Source organism: Chamaea fasciata, unplaced genomic scaffold (genome assembly GCF_029207755.1).
Source record: "Chamaea fasciata isolate MVZ Bird 193981 ecotype frontalis unplaced genomic scaffold, bChaFas1.0.hap1 SCAF_3, whole genome shotgun sequence".
Classification (NCBI taxonomy): Eukaryota; Metazoa; Chordata; class Aves; order Passeriformes; family Sylviidae; genus Chamaea; species Chamaea fasciata.
In genome coordinates, this window is record NW_027094088.1 from 95,291,873 (window position 1) to 95,309,320 (window position 17,448).

General features: G+C 34.0%; 1 protein-coding gene across 1 annotated transcript in view; it reads left to right on the plus strand.

Annotated features, from left to right (window-relative positions):
* The window catches only part of SNTG2 (syntrophin gamma 2), a 219,053-nt gene that overhangs the window by 178,034 nt on the left and 23,571 nt on the right, over window positions 1–17,448 (plus strand). Inside the window, exons 12-14 of the mRNA XM_066179844.1 lie at window positions 764–880; window positions 9,020–9,091; window positions 12,456–12,665. Of these exons, the coding sequence (XP_066035941.1) occupies window positions 764–880; window positions 9,020–9,091; window positions 12,456–12,665 (399 nt within the window). The remainder of the gene's footprint in view (window positions 1–763; window positions 881–9,019; window positions 9,092–12,455; window positions 12,666–17,448) is intronic.

Genomic DNA, 17,448 nt, shown 5'->3' on the forward strand with positions numbered 1-17,448 from the left:
TTTCCATTGTTATTTTTCAGTAAAGACATTCATGATATTCTGCAACCACACTCTGGCATTATTATTTATAAATTTGTATTCCTTGTAATATGGCATTCCTTTATAAATTTGTATTTACCTCAAAAGGGAAGCATGCAGTTTTACTTCTTCATTGCATTTAATCTTAGCATTAATTTATCTGGAAAATAAAGGCATGCATTGTAACACTGCTAACATTGTGTAACCACTGAATTTGATATCTAATTCTTTGAAAATATAAATGTGATTAAAGTATATATGGAAAGAAATGTATAAACTCTGAAAGACAACAAGTGTGACAAAGACTTTGTTAACAGTTGCAAACATGAGCCTGATGAAAGCTGTTTATTTCAGATAAATCTAGTGATTTGTTTAGAGGTACATGTAGTAGAAGTGTCAGTATGTGCAAGTTTTGACACTGCTATACATAAGGTATTACTGTTTTTATAAACTGCTGAACTACTTCGGTACATGTAGGTTTTCTTTTGGTTCAAATGAGAGTCTGCTTTGACCTTCATAGGTTGCTTTTAAAACAGGGATTGTTTCAGATAAGGTTCAGACTACCTGTACTACAAGTTTAAGTATCTTCAAGGGCTTCTGACACACTGGCATGATACTGTACACTTCAAGAGTATGGAAATGGTTGGAAGGCAGATGTGAAGTAATGATGCATCCTGTTCTACTAAAACCACTCTTATGATCTACTTGGAAAGAGAACTTTACTTTCAATTATTTTCTTTTACAGGTCATACATATGGGATGGGTAAATGAGAGACTTGAAGGAACTGATTCATCTCAGCTCTACAAATTCAAGTTTCTGGCCCTGAAGGGTTCATCCTTCTACATTTTCAGCACTCCACCGGTAAAAGAAAAAATTATATTTTTGTGTCAGTGTCATTGTAATTGGAAACCTGTTTGTTATGTCTGAGTTTGCTTTCCTTTATCAAGTGAAGTTTTCAGCTGAGATTTCAATGTAAGTTAAAGCCACAAATACTACTGAATTTCAATAAACTGTAGATATTTAACCTCTTTCACAGTCTTCTGAAAAGCTTGCTGTATCTGAATAGTGTAAAGAATTCCTTATGGGATGTTTTGGTTTTTGAAGTTGTTGAGGTCAGTTTTTATTTTGGTTGGTTAGGCCTAATATTTCTTCCCTTGTTTATTCTAAGGTATTTTGTAGATGTAATGAGTTGGTAGTTGCCCTGCTTTCTGAAAGGCAAGATGCATCATGAAATATTGGATGATACTTGTGGATTTTTCACACAAGCAAGAGATTGAAGTGCTAAGCATACAGTTTGAACAAGGCTTGCTTTGATAATTTATATACCTCATAACATGAATTCTGTTTCATGAATTTCTGTTTATTTATGAACCTCAATGAAATGCAGTAAGTGAAATTTCCCCCTCTCTAGACTGAAATTATTAATCCAATGATTCCAATTAACTTCAAACATTATAAAATGGCTAATAGTATTATTTTTAAAATGAGACAACACATCTGGGAAAAGCAGGGGGTTTTCCCCTAATATAAATTGAGGGCTTCATATGTTAAGCAAAGAAGCTATTAAATCTATTAGAAGCTATTTAGTGATTAAATAGCTTATCCAATTAAAATCTGAAAACTATGCAGAAATATTAAACAAATAACACTCCACATGCATGTTTTTCCTCTATAAATTTTTATTATTTTCTTCAGACCAGTTTCTAAGACACATTGTTGATATAATTGAAATTATATATCTATATGATACTAATTGGGGTTAAACTACTTCATTTACCATTTTTGTCACTCTGCTAAGAACAGACAAGTGGGGATGACTGGTAGTATAAATTACTTGACAGAATCTATTATGCTCTTACAATTTTTTTGTAGGAACCTTGGCTTTCAAAAAATGAACAAAGGGGATCCCTTTGATCAATGTGTTGTGTCACTTCAATACTATGATGCACCAGTAACTGTGAGAGTCTATAAATCATAAAATTTGTTGACCAGTTTTCCTGCTCTTTTGACATTCCCCAAACATCTTTCATCAGGGGAAAAAAACCCAAAAACTAAACACCAAATTAGCAGTTTCCAGCAACTTCCTATCTGGAGACTTCAAACCTAGATCTGAAGCCAGACTTTGAAGCTGATTATCAGTCTCCTGAGGGAACCTCCAGCCCTGGCTTTTGTTGATGCCCTTCCCTGTGGCTCGCTCCACAATGTCATTGCAGCTCAGCAGCGCGGCCCTGCAGTGCAGCTCAGCAGCGCGGCCCTGCAGCGCAGCTCAGCAGTGCGGCCCTGCAGCGCAGCAGGGCCAGTCTCAGGCTCCACAGCCCTGCCCTGCCCAGCCACGGCCCTGCAAGCCAGGCCCACCCAGGGGCCCATGTCCGGGCCAGCCTCAGCCTGACCTTGCTCCCAGGGAGATGGCTGGTGCCCGGAGCTGGGACTGCCCTGCCCCTGGCTGGGGTATGTACTACACCTTGCTGGGCTGGAGGTCACTAATTCCCAGCAGCCCATGTGGCAGTGGTTTCTTACCTGGGGCCAAAGCAGAGCTTTCTTTGGGCTGGTGCAGCCTTCCTGTTCTCATTGCGCACCCAGCAAACAGCCTGGGCCTGGGACAGAACACGGCCAGAACAGCTGATTTAAACAGACAAAAAAGGATTTCATGTACCATGAAACATCATGCAAGTGATAAAAAAATGGGCATTTGGTCTTCAATAGTAGCCATTGCTTGGAGGCTGGCTGGGCATTGGTCTGCTTGGGGTGAGCAGTGTGGAATCACCTTTGCATTAATTGATTTCTTCCCCTTTCCATCACTTATAAGACTCTCCTCTTTTTGCCCCATGCATTTTCTCAGTTTTCCTGTTTTCTCTGCCATCCCATATCAGGGGGATGGGGAGTTAGTGGGGGGCTGTGTGGGTGTTTGTCTGTGTGACAAGGTCAGTCCACTGTGGGGCCATGAGCTGGGACCTGTCTGGCAGGGGCGCTGCACTGCCGGACCCCAGAGAGCTCCCATGGTGCTGGCTCTGTGTCACGTGTGCCAGCCATGTAGCTGGAAACACAGGTCCTCACACAAAACTGTGCATAGAGCTTTTTCAGTTTTTAGAGGTATTTGATGCTGCCTCTCTTACCATGGCTTCTACCGAGGTTTGGGGGTTTTTGCTATCTTAGGTGGGAAAAAAAAAAAATAAAAGATTGTTCAATCACAAAAGTACAAAGGTTTCAACTTGTTTGATCTTTAGAAAACACAGGTTTAACGTATTTTATTTCAGAGATGTTGCTATTTCTATTTCTATTCTGAATCAATGTTGCATATCAGTGTATCAATGTAGTGTGCACAGAGCAGATGACCTCTGAGTTCTACACTTCTATTTTTCCATAATTTTACAACTGTTTGTAAAAGGATGTAGTGAAGTTTCCACTCTTTTTCTATTTTGTGTGCAAAAGATGACGTGAATGTAACTACAGCTGCTAATTTTCATAAGAATGAAAAATGTAGTTATCTATGAGCAAAAATAAAGAAAATTGTAGAAAAAAATGTGGATATTATACTATGAAAGAAATCAGTCACACAAGTAATATTCTATTTATACACTATTTCTACAATATCTCAGATGGTGATTCTAGAAATATAGAGGCTTCACCACAGAAGTAAAATCAAGCATGGTGTGATTAACAGAGAATGGTCTTTTTGCATCCCTGAAGTGGCTTATCTGATTGTATTTAAGAAATTTACAGATTTCATTTTCAAATTGCTATATTAGAAGTGCGACCCATTTCTGAAAACTGCATATCTGAAAAACACCATTAAACCAATAGAAATTATCCTTGTGTCAAATTTAACATACAAACAGTACCTTATTACATTCTAAAAGCATCTCTAAAATTCCTCAATTTTCAGATATTGGAAAAGTTCTAAATCGATATCCCAGAGGAAACTGAGGAAAAATTATTATAAAATGTCATTAAAAATCAAACTATTTTTATATCTTTGAAAATTTTCAGAAAATAATAAGTTTTTATGGAATATGGGCTAGATGTAGGGGACATTTCTACTGTTTGATTTTTTTATGTTTTCCTTATAGTTCATTATGGTTTTTACACTTAAGTCTTCAAGTGGCCATTATCCTTAGATCTGCTGTGTAACCCTAAATTGAAAAATTATCTTTTTCAATGTGATTAAATAAATAGCACTGAAGTGATTTAATGTGAAGGCAGCTAGACAATCACTGCATGTGCTGTTTATAATTTTAAGAAAAGAATAAATAGAAGAATATAGTGAAAGCAACAGAAATAGTTCCATATTTGACAGTATAGAGAAGCTTGCACAATGTAATTAAGACAAGCAGAGTTTTTAATGCCGCCACGTAAGTTCTAAATACTTCTGCTGGTAATTTACATTACACAGGATGTCAATGTAACATATTAGGAATGAGGTGGAAATAAATTGGAGGGCTTAGACTTGAACATGAACAGTTTTGGTTAACTTTCTAAGTCTACACACAGGTCTGTATTTTTGTTTTGACAGGATTTGCTAGGATTTGACTGTTTTGGTGTGTGTTTTGTACCACTTATTTTGAGTTGTTTGGGGCATCTTTAGACTTCTTACAGTGCCATATCATAGTTCATCTCAGGAACAAGCCTTGATTTCTTGTTTTCCTTTTTAATAACTTATAAAATTTTTCAATTATTCTTGGTTTATTTTTTTCCCATTAAGGAGTAAAGAGACCACTGAAATTAATTACCCTTTACCTAGAAATATTTCGTCTTTTCCTTTGACCCTTTTAGTACTTCTAGGCAGATTGGATGCTTCTGCTTAATTCTCAGTTAACAAAGCATTTGCTGCATTCCAGTAATAAATACTGTAGACACTTTGATTATTTTATTCCCCCTGGCATTTTACTTTTTAAATTTATTCAGACATTTTTAATATTTTTGGGGTCTCTAGGGACTTCTAGAATCCGATTCCGTGTTCAGAGAAAGTCTAAGAGTATATCATGTTAATTTGATTTTAGTGAGTTTTGAAATATATTTTATATTCACTCCGTACTTCTTTATTTAGTGGTGATCTCTGAGCAGGCATGAAAGTCTTTTATGCCTATTTTATAACTGCAGAGTTCTATTCTATGAAGAAACTTTGTGAGCTAATTGTTCACTGCATGTGTATGTCAAAATGAGTTTATTGTTTTCTCTCTATTTTAAATCGTAACTTTTTAAAAGAAAAGCCAATAATTAACACACATATTTAAAGGTAAGTATATTTGGAATATGAGTTTGAACTGATGCTGAGATCACCCGATCTATGTAAAGCTAGATTTTACCAATTTGTTTATTTTCAGAGCTCCACTGTAATGCCTGTTTTTAAACCATGAGGAAATTGCAGAAACTCATGTACTTCTGCCACACTTTGGACTTCTGTAACTCTATGTACCTATTTCGCATTAGTGACTTAGCCTTGTAATTTCAGGTTCCTATTTTTTGAAACTCGATTTGGTTTCATTATCTTTCTGATCAGCTCAGTGTTACCTGTGAGTTTACAAATGTCTTAATTTTGCAATGCTTCTGACAGGATTAATAAGCCAAATGTCTACAGAACCAAGTATTCAATACACACGGCAATGTGTTAGCTAAGGAGTTGGTCTGTCATTCATATAAATAACAATATTCATCTCCTCTTGGTCATAAATTCATATAGTAGAAAACACAAATTGAAATAGAAGCTTACTGAATGCTAATTGAAACTCTCATGTGTTTTGACAGTATTTCTGAAACTGTCTGAACTAAATTCATTTGAATGCATGCATGTCTCATTAAGTCATCTATTCTGAATATAGCTGTTTGAAATGTTTTGTCAAATGCTTCGTGAAAAAGCAATTGCAAGAAATTGCAATGTATATAATACCAGCAGGAACAATTCCAAGGGGAAATATTGAGAAAAACTATTTCATTGCTTAAGAAATATACTTGAGTATCTCATTTATCTTAGTTACTTATTACCCAGTTATTACATATGTGATGATGGATAACCTGCAGTAAACTGGAACATTCTTTAAATCAAATGAAGGATATTGCAATTTTCATGAATTTTCCTGATTATTTCCAGCTTTTGTCCTTGACTAGGAGTATATGAGTCATTTGTGGTTTATTTCAGGAATAGAGCAGTCTGTAACAGTAACATTTTAAACTTAAGCATACTACGATAGTTCTGATAAAACTATAAATAATGTCAGTTGTCTGTTTAGATTCTAGTATTCCTTGGTAATATATTTATTTTTCCTCAAAATTCTTCTCAACATGTTATTTCTGTTCTGAGCACCTTGCACACAGTGGTATTCAGACTGTTTCACCCTTTTAGAGTGGTAGCCTTACCCTGACATACACAGGTAAAGAAAACCTTGGCTTATATGGGTGCCAGCAGTTGTCATTGTCACTGGCTCTGCTGAAAAAGCCATATGAGGATACACAGCATCAAAAGATGAAAGAGATGCATGGAATAATGGGAAGAAGTCTGAAGTATTCCGAGTGAATTTAATGGCGCAGCAGTGTCACCTTCATCTGTCATTAACAGTGCAAAGAACCCCAACAGTTAAAATTAATCTACAGGAATCAAAACAAATGATATGAGCAAACATAAGTCCATTCATTCCATAACAGCTTTCAGGTCATAGCCCATGTCACCAAAGTCAGTTTCATAAAGAGCAGATGAATCAGAGCTTATTCTTCTATGTCTGGCCACTTACAGCAATGAAATGTTCTCCTGCTGTTTAACTGAGATAGAAAAGATTCTTTCCCTTTGAGAAACTCAAGACCAAATAATGAACTAGCCCCCATTCTACTCTAAACCTTATTTTGCAAGAAACTTGAATGTCCCTTTGGAGGATCAGCAGTAATGGGGCAAAACATGTATTATTTAATTATTTTCTTTTCAAAACAGCCACCAAAGTACAAAATATTTCCCTGGAAAAAGACCTACAGTACTCACCCTATTGTGAGCCTGTTTAAATGTATATTTCTTTATGAATTAGCTTTATAGGTCTTCTGTTTCAGTTGTTTCAAAACTTATGTTATTTCTTATTTGTACAATAATTAAATTGCAAATCTCAAATAAAATATTGAATGGACTTACAAGAAGGAAAATAGAAATGAAAACCTGAGAAATAGAAAGGTATGTCTTTAAAAATTGCTACCTTTTATAAAGTGATGGGAGGACAACTTAATACCTAAAATTTCTTTAAATTTCTTTTTTAAACCAGCTGACATTAGATTTAAATTTGAAAAAGTTTAAGTAGTACTGTGTGTTTTTATCATGTAATTTTAAAATTAACTGTATGTAATGTTTTGAGCTTTAATTTTTGAGACATTGTTCATAGTAAAACAAAGTGTGCGACCTGTTTTAGGTATTCTAGTGGATATATTGTATTTAAGTGGTGTTTGCCATTTGATTGTTAAGATATAGAAACTGTGAAATGGAGAATCCTAGAATATGAGTCTTCTACATCCTGAAAAAATATAGTGCTAGAACTTCTGTGGTTCTTCAGTCCTATTTCAGTAAGTGATTCATAATATCAAAATTTAATAATTTCAAAAAACTAATCTAAATATAAGGGAAACCGGAGCAAGGCTAGATTATTAAGAATTAATACAGGTTGATAAAATTAGAAAGAAAATAACACCAAGTTCACATTACTCCTCCAAAGGACTCTGAAGTAACATTTCATAACCAAGAGAAATCCCATCAGAGGCCTGTAAGTGTTGTAGTGGTTTAGATTCTCATCAAGTTATTAAAATTCTGTTTAACAGCTTAGAATTTAAAGAGGCATGAAAATTAAACTTTAAAATAAATTAAAAAAAAAAAAATTGATACCTCCATGCAAATCATCACGAGAAATACTTAATTCTTTTAAAGACAAATTATATGCTACTGTGAACACAGAAAAAAATAATCTGTTATTGAATTTCATAGTTTTTTTCTAGTGAAGTTTCATCCACATAAACCAGATATTTGACAAACAAGTTTTTCTTTATGTTAATAGTTTTAATTTATTTTTTCTGCTTTCTTCCTTTTGGGTGGGGTGTGGGAATAGGATGAAGATGTATCAGCCCCAGAATTTTAAATTGTTCAAGTTACTATCAAAGTTACCAAAATACTTCTTTCCATATTCCAAAAGCTACAGAGTTACAACCTAGTCAAATCCTTCATCTATTTATGCAGCCATTCGTCTGCTAGGATTTTGCTCTAAAACATACAAGAAAAATATATATATATATTCCTTATATTCCTGCTGAATTTTTCCTGTGTGTGAGTTTTTTGGTTTGGTTTTTTTTTTTTTTTCTTCCTTGAACTATGTAGTCTAGGCACTGTTTTTAAAAGAAAACAGATTATCACATCACATCATGAAGTAGAATTTCAGTAAAAACTTCAAACATCATTCTTGCTGTCAGATTTTAACAGCCTGTCAAGTCAACAGGATTAAGTAATGAAATCAAAAGAAAACAAAAAATAGGTATTTTCATATTATTGAGCACACAGTTGACATTATTCTTGATTTTAAATATTGAAGTCACATAGTTCTTTTCTGTTTTTAGACTAAATATTGAGTTATTGCCTCCCTTGTGCATGTAAACTTAGAATTGAATTTAGGAATACGTCTTGATCTACTGACTGTAAAATTTTTTCAACATTGAGACATGAAGCTGAATGACTCTGTATTTGAGACTGAGGGTGTTAGCATCTTGAGAAATAAAAATGCTTATGTAACTAACCACGAAGATTACAAAGAGGTTTGCATGATACTGAGAAATGAAAAAATGGAATTATTTAACGCCTTTTAATTCCTGTTTCTGTAAAAATGTAATACTATTTGTCAGTCTTTTCTAAATGCTGATAATTAAATGTAGTGACATGCCTATATTTAAAGAATCCAGTAGAATAATGATGGGTGAAACCTTTTGAGTTTTTTTCATCTGAACATGATTTTTAAATAAAGAATGTGTTAACTTTTTTTTTTCGTATTATAGGTAAGCACACTAGACTGGGTACGAGCTGAAAAAATCTATAACCTCTGTGAGGTTCTATTTAAAATTCACAAGGTAGGTTTCCCAACGGTTCCAATGATTTTATTTAGTAAAGGAAGTTTACATTTTCCTGTTGATCATAAACTCAAGTTAATCTTAACTGGGAATAACTAGCATTCAAATAGTTCATCTGTTGTTACAAAAAACTATTTCCAATTGCTAGTACATTAGCTGGGCAAGTATAAGAGAATATGGAAAATGGGTTAAGCCCTGTTTGAGCAAGTTACTAAAGTGTTTTCTTATTGAAGAAAATTTTCAGTATTAGAGCTATATGAAATATTAGTAAGACGCACTGCTAGGCGTAATGATATTGGTTTTTTCTTAGTGGGTCAGATTTTCAGGCAAACATGATGAAAAATACTGCTGCTGTAATTATTGATCCATATAAAGATATTTTCATTTTAGTAATTAAAATATAAAATCATGTCTTTGTTGTATCATATGTATTGATTGTTGTATCAAGTATTATAGTGTGGTTTTCTTTACAAAGGGCAACATGTAAAGTTTGTGTCCCATAGAATTACTTTTCTTCCCCCAAATTAGTTATGTTTTCTCTCTAGCTTGTCCTGATCAAAGATTTGAGGAAAATCTTCGCGCTTTGTCTAAATAATTGATTTATAAAACTGTGAAATGGAGAAATATAAAATAATGTGTAATATTTTCTAATGATTTGCATCAGATAGATTAATTTTGTTCTCCAACACAAAGCTTTTGCTGGTGAGATTAGGCTACTATGAGAGCCTATCTGTCTAGGACAGTAAAAAATATTTCAGAAAAATAAATCCATCTTTTCAGATAAAATACTGTTTCAGTGAAAAATTAAAGCTCATCTTTAGCTCTCACCAGCTGCTGCCCTTCTCTGCTGTTTCTCCTTTGACCATGCACTGATGTTGTGGAAAAGGCAGGTTATTGCTGTTACCTGTAACAGATCCTGCGCTGAAGCGAAAGTGCTTAAGGGGTAGAGTTGGGTTGGGTTTGATTTTGGTTTGGGGTGTGGGGGGTTTTTTTGTGTTGTAGGGGTTTTCTATTTTTGGGGTGTTTTCTGATGCAAGAGTTATTCAGAATATGGGAAGGAGGTGTTTTGCCACTGCCATGCCAGGAAAACAGTAGTCCTGGAGCTCAGGACTAGAGCTCAGCTCCAGAGGCACAGGAGGAGAGCCATATTCTTGTAGGCGTGGCATTATTTTTGTGTGACCATGCCTCCAGCTGGGAACATGTGGGCAAATTCAGGTCCTGCCCTAAGATACCAACAAAAAGTAAATGTTCTGTCACAGATAATTTATTTAGTCTCCTTCATATTTTTATAGTTTTACTTTTGACTCATAAATAAGTCTGGCAACAATGAAATATATGCATATTAAGCCTTTTGAGAATATTTTGCTGTGCCTTGGGTTTTGGTTTTTCTCCTATAAGAGGTATGGCTAAAACTCAGTTCTTCCTGGAATATTATGGTAATTTCAAGAATATTCAGTCCTTAGAGCAACTTCCGCAGTACTTTTTCATTAAGAAAAAGAAGTGGGGAAATAAACTACCCAAGATTGAATTCTTTAATGTTCTTGACATTTTAATAAATGAATTCTTAATTGCTAATCTTCATGGATATGTAAGCTAAAGTGCAAAAGCTCAAATTGAACTCCTTAACCTCTTATCTGTTGATCCTTTGGTATAAATGACAATGAGGCAATGAGAAAAAATCCAAAAAAATTGTAACAGATTAAAGTTTCTGCATTATATATGATAGAGTTATGTTGTAAAAGCTGCTATTTGGGAAGGATATTCTTAAGGATTTTCAGAAGCTGGTTAGAACTAGTACAAAACTATGGGAGAGTGTGTTATTGTACCTTATCATGAGAGATGGATTTTAAGGAGAATTGCTATTGTTACATACCTAATTGTAAACTTCTAATCTATGTTTATGATGATGCAAGAGTTAAACATGGAAAATAAGAATCCAATATGGAACTTAAATTTTAAAACAGAATGTTTGATATATTTTAGATTTGGGTGTATGTATACATACATTAAATACACAAATACGTGAATTAAAATTCACATATATAATATGCCCTTGCATTTTTATGGTCATTTGGCGGTAACAACCAGATGATTTGAAATGTAATGTCTTGCATCACATGTGTTTATTCTTATAGCTTGCCTCATAATTCAAACTCTTACTGTAATCCTGTACATTTTTAAAAGTCACTTGTCTTTAAAAAATATATATTTTCTTTCATTGACTGGTTTTTTTACATGCAAATTTTAAAAAATGCTATTGTAGTAGTCTACAAGCCAGGATATGCAGCACTGAGTCTTGAAACAGATGTAATACCTGTCACTCCATAGCTGCTGAACACCAGACTATAAGCAGGAATTTTGTTCTGCTTCCTTTTCAACAGTGCAAAGAGTGTTGTAAAATAACAGCTTAATCCAGTCTTTTCTCTTCTCAGGTAGCTGCAGGGACATTTTTGACAGCACAGTGCTGTGTGCCCTGGTGACAATATGTACTGCTCCCAAGATGTCCCACGAATCATTGCTAATTATTTTGGGGTTTCAGTCTTTTCTGCCCCATGATATAAGATAAGGGGATAAGAAAGGTTTTATCTGATAAATAGAAAAATAAAAATATGTGTAATTTGGAAATTCAGGCTGTGAAAGTACTTAGATGTATAAGTAGTAGCTTTTAAATTTAGTTTTCTTTTCCTCTATATTTATGTTAATCAATGAAATCTTGAGATATTAGGGAAGTTTCTTGTATTAATTTGTTTACATTTACAAAACATTCTATTGTGTGTATATTTTTTTATGAAAGTTTAATGTAAATTTTTTCTCTGTCTTGTAGTGTATGGCAGGATCTTGCTTGAGTCTCCTTGTAGTTACAGAAGAGTATTGACAGCTATCAGAGGACGTGCTCATGTTGTCATTTCGAGAACTAGCCCAGGAGTGCTTGATAAATTACTGCATTCCTTGGGGTTTGGCATATTGGAATCCAAGTAGAATAGAGTAATTATAGTCTCCTAGAGCTGGTACACAGCTCCTGGAATGTATTGAAACATTCAGGGATTTCCTTCTTTTTTCATTGTAGACAATATATTGGTACAAACATATTTTAAATTATATATGTATTGCTTAGGTAGTATTGACAGTATTTTGGAAGTGCAGTAGTTGCTTAAAAGATTAAAAGATAGGGGATAAAGCAAATAAGAAGCAAAGAGAGAAGCTGTCTTTGGCATAATTACTTAACTCCTAGAACATTTCCTCAACCTAATTGTTGACATAATGCCAGAGTAAATCCAAGTACTCATCACTTACAGAAGACAGTGTTGCTTCAATTGTTTGGTTTTGCCAGATGAAAAATCACCTACTGAAACATGTCTTTCAGCTCTGGCTTGCTGATGACTGCTGGCTACAAGCAAACTTGTATTTAGGTATTCACCAGGACTTAGATCTTGAAGACCAGAGGCCATATTGTTTCAGTGTTATGGTTGGACATGGCAAGAGCCATTATTTCAACGTAGAGCTGGGCAGTGAATTGGCAGTGTGGGAGAAATCATTTCAAAGAGCAATTTTCTTGGAAGTTCAAAGAACAGGGGTAAGTAGGGTACAATTTAAATAATTTAATCTGTAAAATAAGTATAACAAGAGTTTAAATTCATTGCATGTTTAATAATTGCATTCAATATATGTCCTCCATGGCAAAGGATCTGAGTGCATTTAATAAACTGAAGACTTCTGAAAGCTTCATCATCACATAGATATTTTTTCTGTCAATGACTGTGTAATAACTGTCAATGAGCATGTTATGACAGATTGAAAATTGAAAGTAGTCATTTGTAAGTTCACCTTGATTATTAAAAACTGGAATTTTACCACTGGAAAAGCCTTAGGAGTTAATTTAGTCCCACTTGAACATTTTCTTCCAGAAAGTTAATTTTCCTCTCACTTAAGGAAAATATGTTATGTTTTACATATTGATTCTATATTCAAAGAAGAAATATTGTGCTCTTACATTGTTAATTGTGAATTGGCATTGTCCTTGTTAACACTGGTAGAGTTTGAAGATCCTTCTGAAAAAGTGAAAAGTAAAAAGGGGTTTTCAATAGTTCTGCATTCTTAAAATTAAACAGCAGATTATTGGTTTCTGCTGGCTAGTAAATCTAGATCCATACTGTCAAGCAAACTGGACAAATTTTATGGGAGTGTATGCATTGAGACTGCAGGCCTTCTCCAATTAAAAATATATTTACACCGTTTAGCACAAATGCAAGCTTGATTTGGTATGCTCAGGTTTGCAATGCCCTGTGGATCTCCCAAAGACATTTGAAGTACTGAGAACACTGGACCACAGCGTTGTGTTAACATGACTTGCAAGGAGCAGGAGTCCATCTAAATTTCCATACCTCTGGGATTCTAAACAGGTTTCTGGATTCTAATTAGGTACTTACTTAGAACCCTTCTATTTGTCTCTTTAGACTCATGAAGGAACAAAAAGGTTTTGTAACAGTCCTAGTCCTGAACTTCTTAGAAGGAATACAGTTCTTCAGGAAATAATTGGATTTCCTGAAAACTTCTTGGGCATCAGGGAGGGATAAATAATGCAAATTGAGTGTGCATAAATTATTTTCTCACATTAATTCTTCAAGAAATTATGATACAATTGTTTGACCAACCATTCAATCCTCGTATTTATTATCCATATACAAGCCAGATAACATAAAATTAAATAGATCAAGCTGGAGATTAGCTGGCTTTTTTTCTGATTAAATTTCTGACTATTTATTGTTAAACCTCAAAACTTGCTCTTCCTTTACATCCTTAAAACTAAGGAATGATTCTTTGCTTGTGGAATGATCTTTTTTTATTTGAATCAAACAGCCATCTAGACTCATTTCACACAAAAGACATTAAATTTCCTGCAGCTGTGGTTTAACCTATCTGAAACCTCCAGGAAAGTCATTCAAATAAAATCCTGATTACAGTGCTCAAGTCTCCATATGTGTTTTCCTATGTCTTGATTTTCTCTCACATAGTTGGATGCATCCAAATTTACTGTAAACCAGTATTTCAGTAGAGTTCAGAGTACTGTGGTCATTCTCCAGCAGTCCAAAGCCTTTTGACTGCACTATTTTCTTTCTTCCTTCAAAGCATAAATGCTGTTGTGAGTGCCTTTCTTTTCAGAATGATGTCAAGAGCGGCACGAATGAGGTGCAATTTATTATTACATAGAAAATTTCAAGTCATAGAATAAGAACTGGCATTCCAGTATCCTGAAAATTCAAGCTTGTCACTGGTATGTCATTCTGTAAAAGTTCTTTCTTTTGCAGAATTTTGGAAATTATTTTTTATTTATTTATATAAATGATCGGGCAAGATTCATGGTAGCTCTTGGATTGCATTCTGCCATTTCAGCCATTCTTATTTAAATGGGGCTTGGTCCTGTTTGCTATCGAGTGTAGTTAGGATCTTGCCTATGAGTTTTTGTTAGCATTATCCTGTACATACCCTTTGTATTTGGTGTTTCTATAATAAGAGCTGTATTTCTGAGAAGATTCTGTCCTTACGCAGTTTATGAAAAGAAAAGCTGAGGTGAAGTGGTCCTTTTGAATTTTATCTGTTATGTGATTTTTTTACATTTCCTTTGAAAAAGGTAGCAGCAGTAGGTTACAGAAAGAATGCAATAAAGCAGGAAGAAACACCTCTCACAATATTGTTCCCCTTTAAGCATTCATTAAGCCCTATTTCCAGCTGCAATTGTTTACAGAAAGTTTACAAAGAAACTCTAAAATTCAGTGACCCTGGTGAAATTAATCTATTTGCAGACAATGATAAAAAACAAACAGGTGTTGAATCTATATACTAGAAATACATGTATTTTTTTTCCTAGAAAAACTATTGTAGTTGCTGATGGCATACCTTGGATATATGGGGGTGATAAAAAAGCAGTAGAAGTAAGTCAGAAAAGCAATTGAAAGAGAGAAAAAGTGCTGTTTAAAAGTATTTCCATGAGGCTGGTAATAAAAGTCAGCATTGCAATGGTGGAGGATGGTCAATGAAATCCCCTCAGTTATATCTTGAAGTTAAATCATCTTCCACAAATCCCAGCAAGAATGTTTGTCTCACCTAGAACATCCTAAGCAGTTCAAGATGAATAAATGATGATAAATTAGGTAATTTTTCTTCTGGGTTTTTTTTTCAAGATATTTATGGTGTAGAAAATCTTCAAAAATAAGAGACTAGCACATTTTCCAGAGTGCTTACTAATTATTTGACCCTTCAGGTTGGTCTTGTCAGTAGCATAGGATATAATTCCACATTTTTTCAGTTTTGTTTTTTGTTATATTTCCCAATCAGTATTCTTCCCTTGGCTCGGATTATTTTTTCCAAAGAAAATTATATTGACTCATCTGACTCTTGGATATGATTATTAAATTAATGCAGAAACATCTCAAAGGGATGATTTGGATCCATTCTGTTCAGCAGGAGGATGGAGAAGAATATTTGAATAGTATTTGGTAGTACACAGAGGAGAGAGTGACAATAATATATTTTACAGTCAACTGTAGAAAAATTGGACCAACAGTTTTTTCCTCTTGAAACCATGAACATGTAAGCTTTGTTTGATGGCTGGAAGAGGACAGAGGAGAGCAATCTGCTTTAAAAAAAAGAATTCTCAGGAGACTGAAGAAACCAATAGAGTGGAAAAACCATCTACCACGGTGTCACTAAGTACCTGCAGTTGGTATATAGTGATAAGACATGGTGACATACTCTCCTGACTAGCAATTCTAACACAAAAGAAAGTTTTTCCTTCATACTTCCATCTGTGATGAAGATGCTGCAAGTTCTTTCCAGTCCTCATACAGCTGAATAACCTACTGAATTGAAACCTTTTGTGTTATTTTGACAAAAAAAAATGTTTAATGTGAGTAATTCCAATGAAAATAGGCTGGATCCCATTCAATTATAACAGAATAATCAGGAAGTTTTGCTGCCTCATTATTTTCCATGCTTAAAGGTAAGTACCTCTACTTTACTTCTAAGTTAACTTCTTTCCATTTTGTTCCATGATTCAGTGACTGACATGGACAGAGAAATAAACCTGTGAAATAATTTTTTTAATTTCTTTTCAAGTTGGGGATATGAATGTATAGAGAAATGTTAGCAGTAAAATTCAGGTTCCTGGAATGATACAGGGTCCTCATGTGAAGAATATACATTACAAATAAAATCAAAGTAAACCAAGCAAACAAAGAAAACAAATGAAGATTAATGAATGGTTCAAATTATTTCACTTAACACTATTGGAAATCCAAAACTATTTTATAATGAGTGTAAATGTATGATGCAATTATCCTGTGTCTTCCTTCTTTTAAAATCAGTTAGCATAAAGTCCATATTTTTGGATATTTTATGTTTTTGTGTAGATTTTTAACGTCTTTATTTTTCTAGGAGTTAACACCAAACCATTCCCTATAGTAATATTCTTGATGCTGTATATATGACTCAGAATCCTTGTGACTCAGAATTTCTCTCAGACAGATTATGTCTATTCTTGGATGAAGCAAAAATACTTATTGGGAATAATTGTGCATGCAGACCTGGAGCTTCATTTCCATAGGATTCCCACATTAAACTTTTAATTTTCCTCCTACAAATATTGTGCTGATGAAACACCATCATGAAATTTCCTAAAAATGAAATAATAGATAAGTGCAATCGATAATTTTATTTTTTAAGCAACAATTAATTGCTTTTTCATATTAGTTATTTTGTTTTCCTCTGTGAACTTGAGTCTTCCACACTTCAAAAAGATGACAGACTTGCGAGTGATATATCTTACACAATGCTTTGTTCACCATCTTGCTGTTCCACTTTAACATTTCCCCCTATACACTATGTGTTCTTCAGGCTGGTCTGTATGAAATACATAAGGAATCTGCAATCATGTCATTCATGATTAAAACCAACCAATCAACCAAAGAATCAAGTAACTATTTTGAAGAAGTGGTTAACTCAATAACCTTTCCTCAGCTTTATATGTCTTTGCGTTTTTGCTTAATGGACTATTTTTCATTAAGTGCCTGGTGCTGGCTACTTTTTGGTGTCCTCTCTTCTATCCATCTTTTGAATTTTTTTGTAATACGTTGTCATAGATTTTGTTAGTTCATCAGTTTGAATTAATTTCTAATGTATTCACAATATATTCATCTGAGAAAATGAAGTTTCTTTCCATGAAACATATGTTGTTCATTGTACAAATCCTTTCAGAATACTGTTGACAGGTTTTTATTTTCACCTCTTGGTTTTCTAGTAAAAATTTATGGGTTTAAAGCTTTCTTTATAAAATTTGTCCATGTAATGCTTCCCTCTCATCC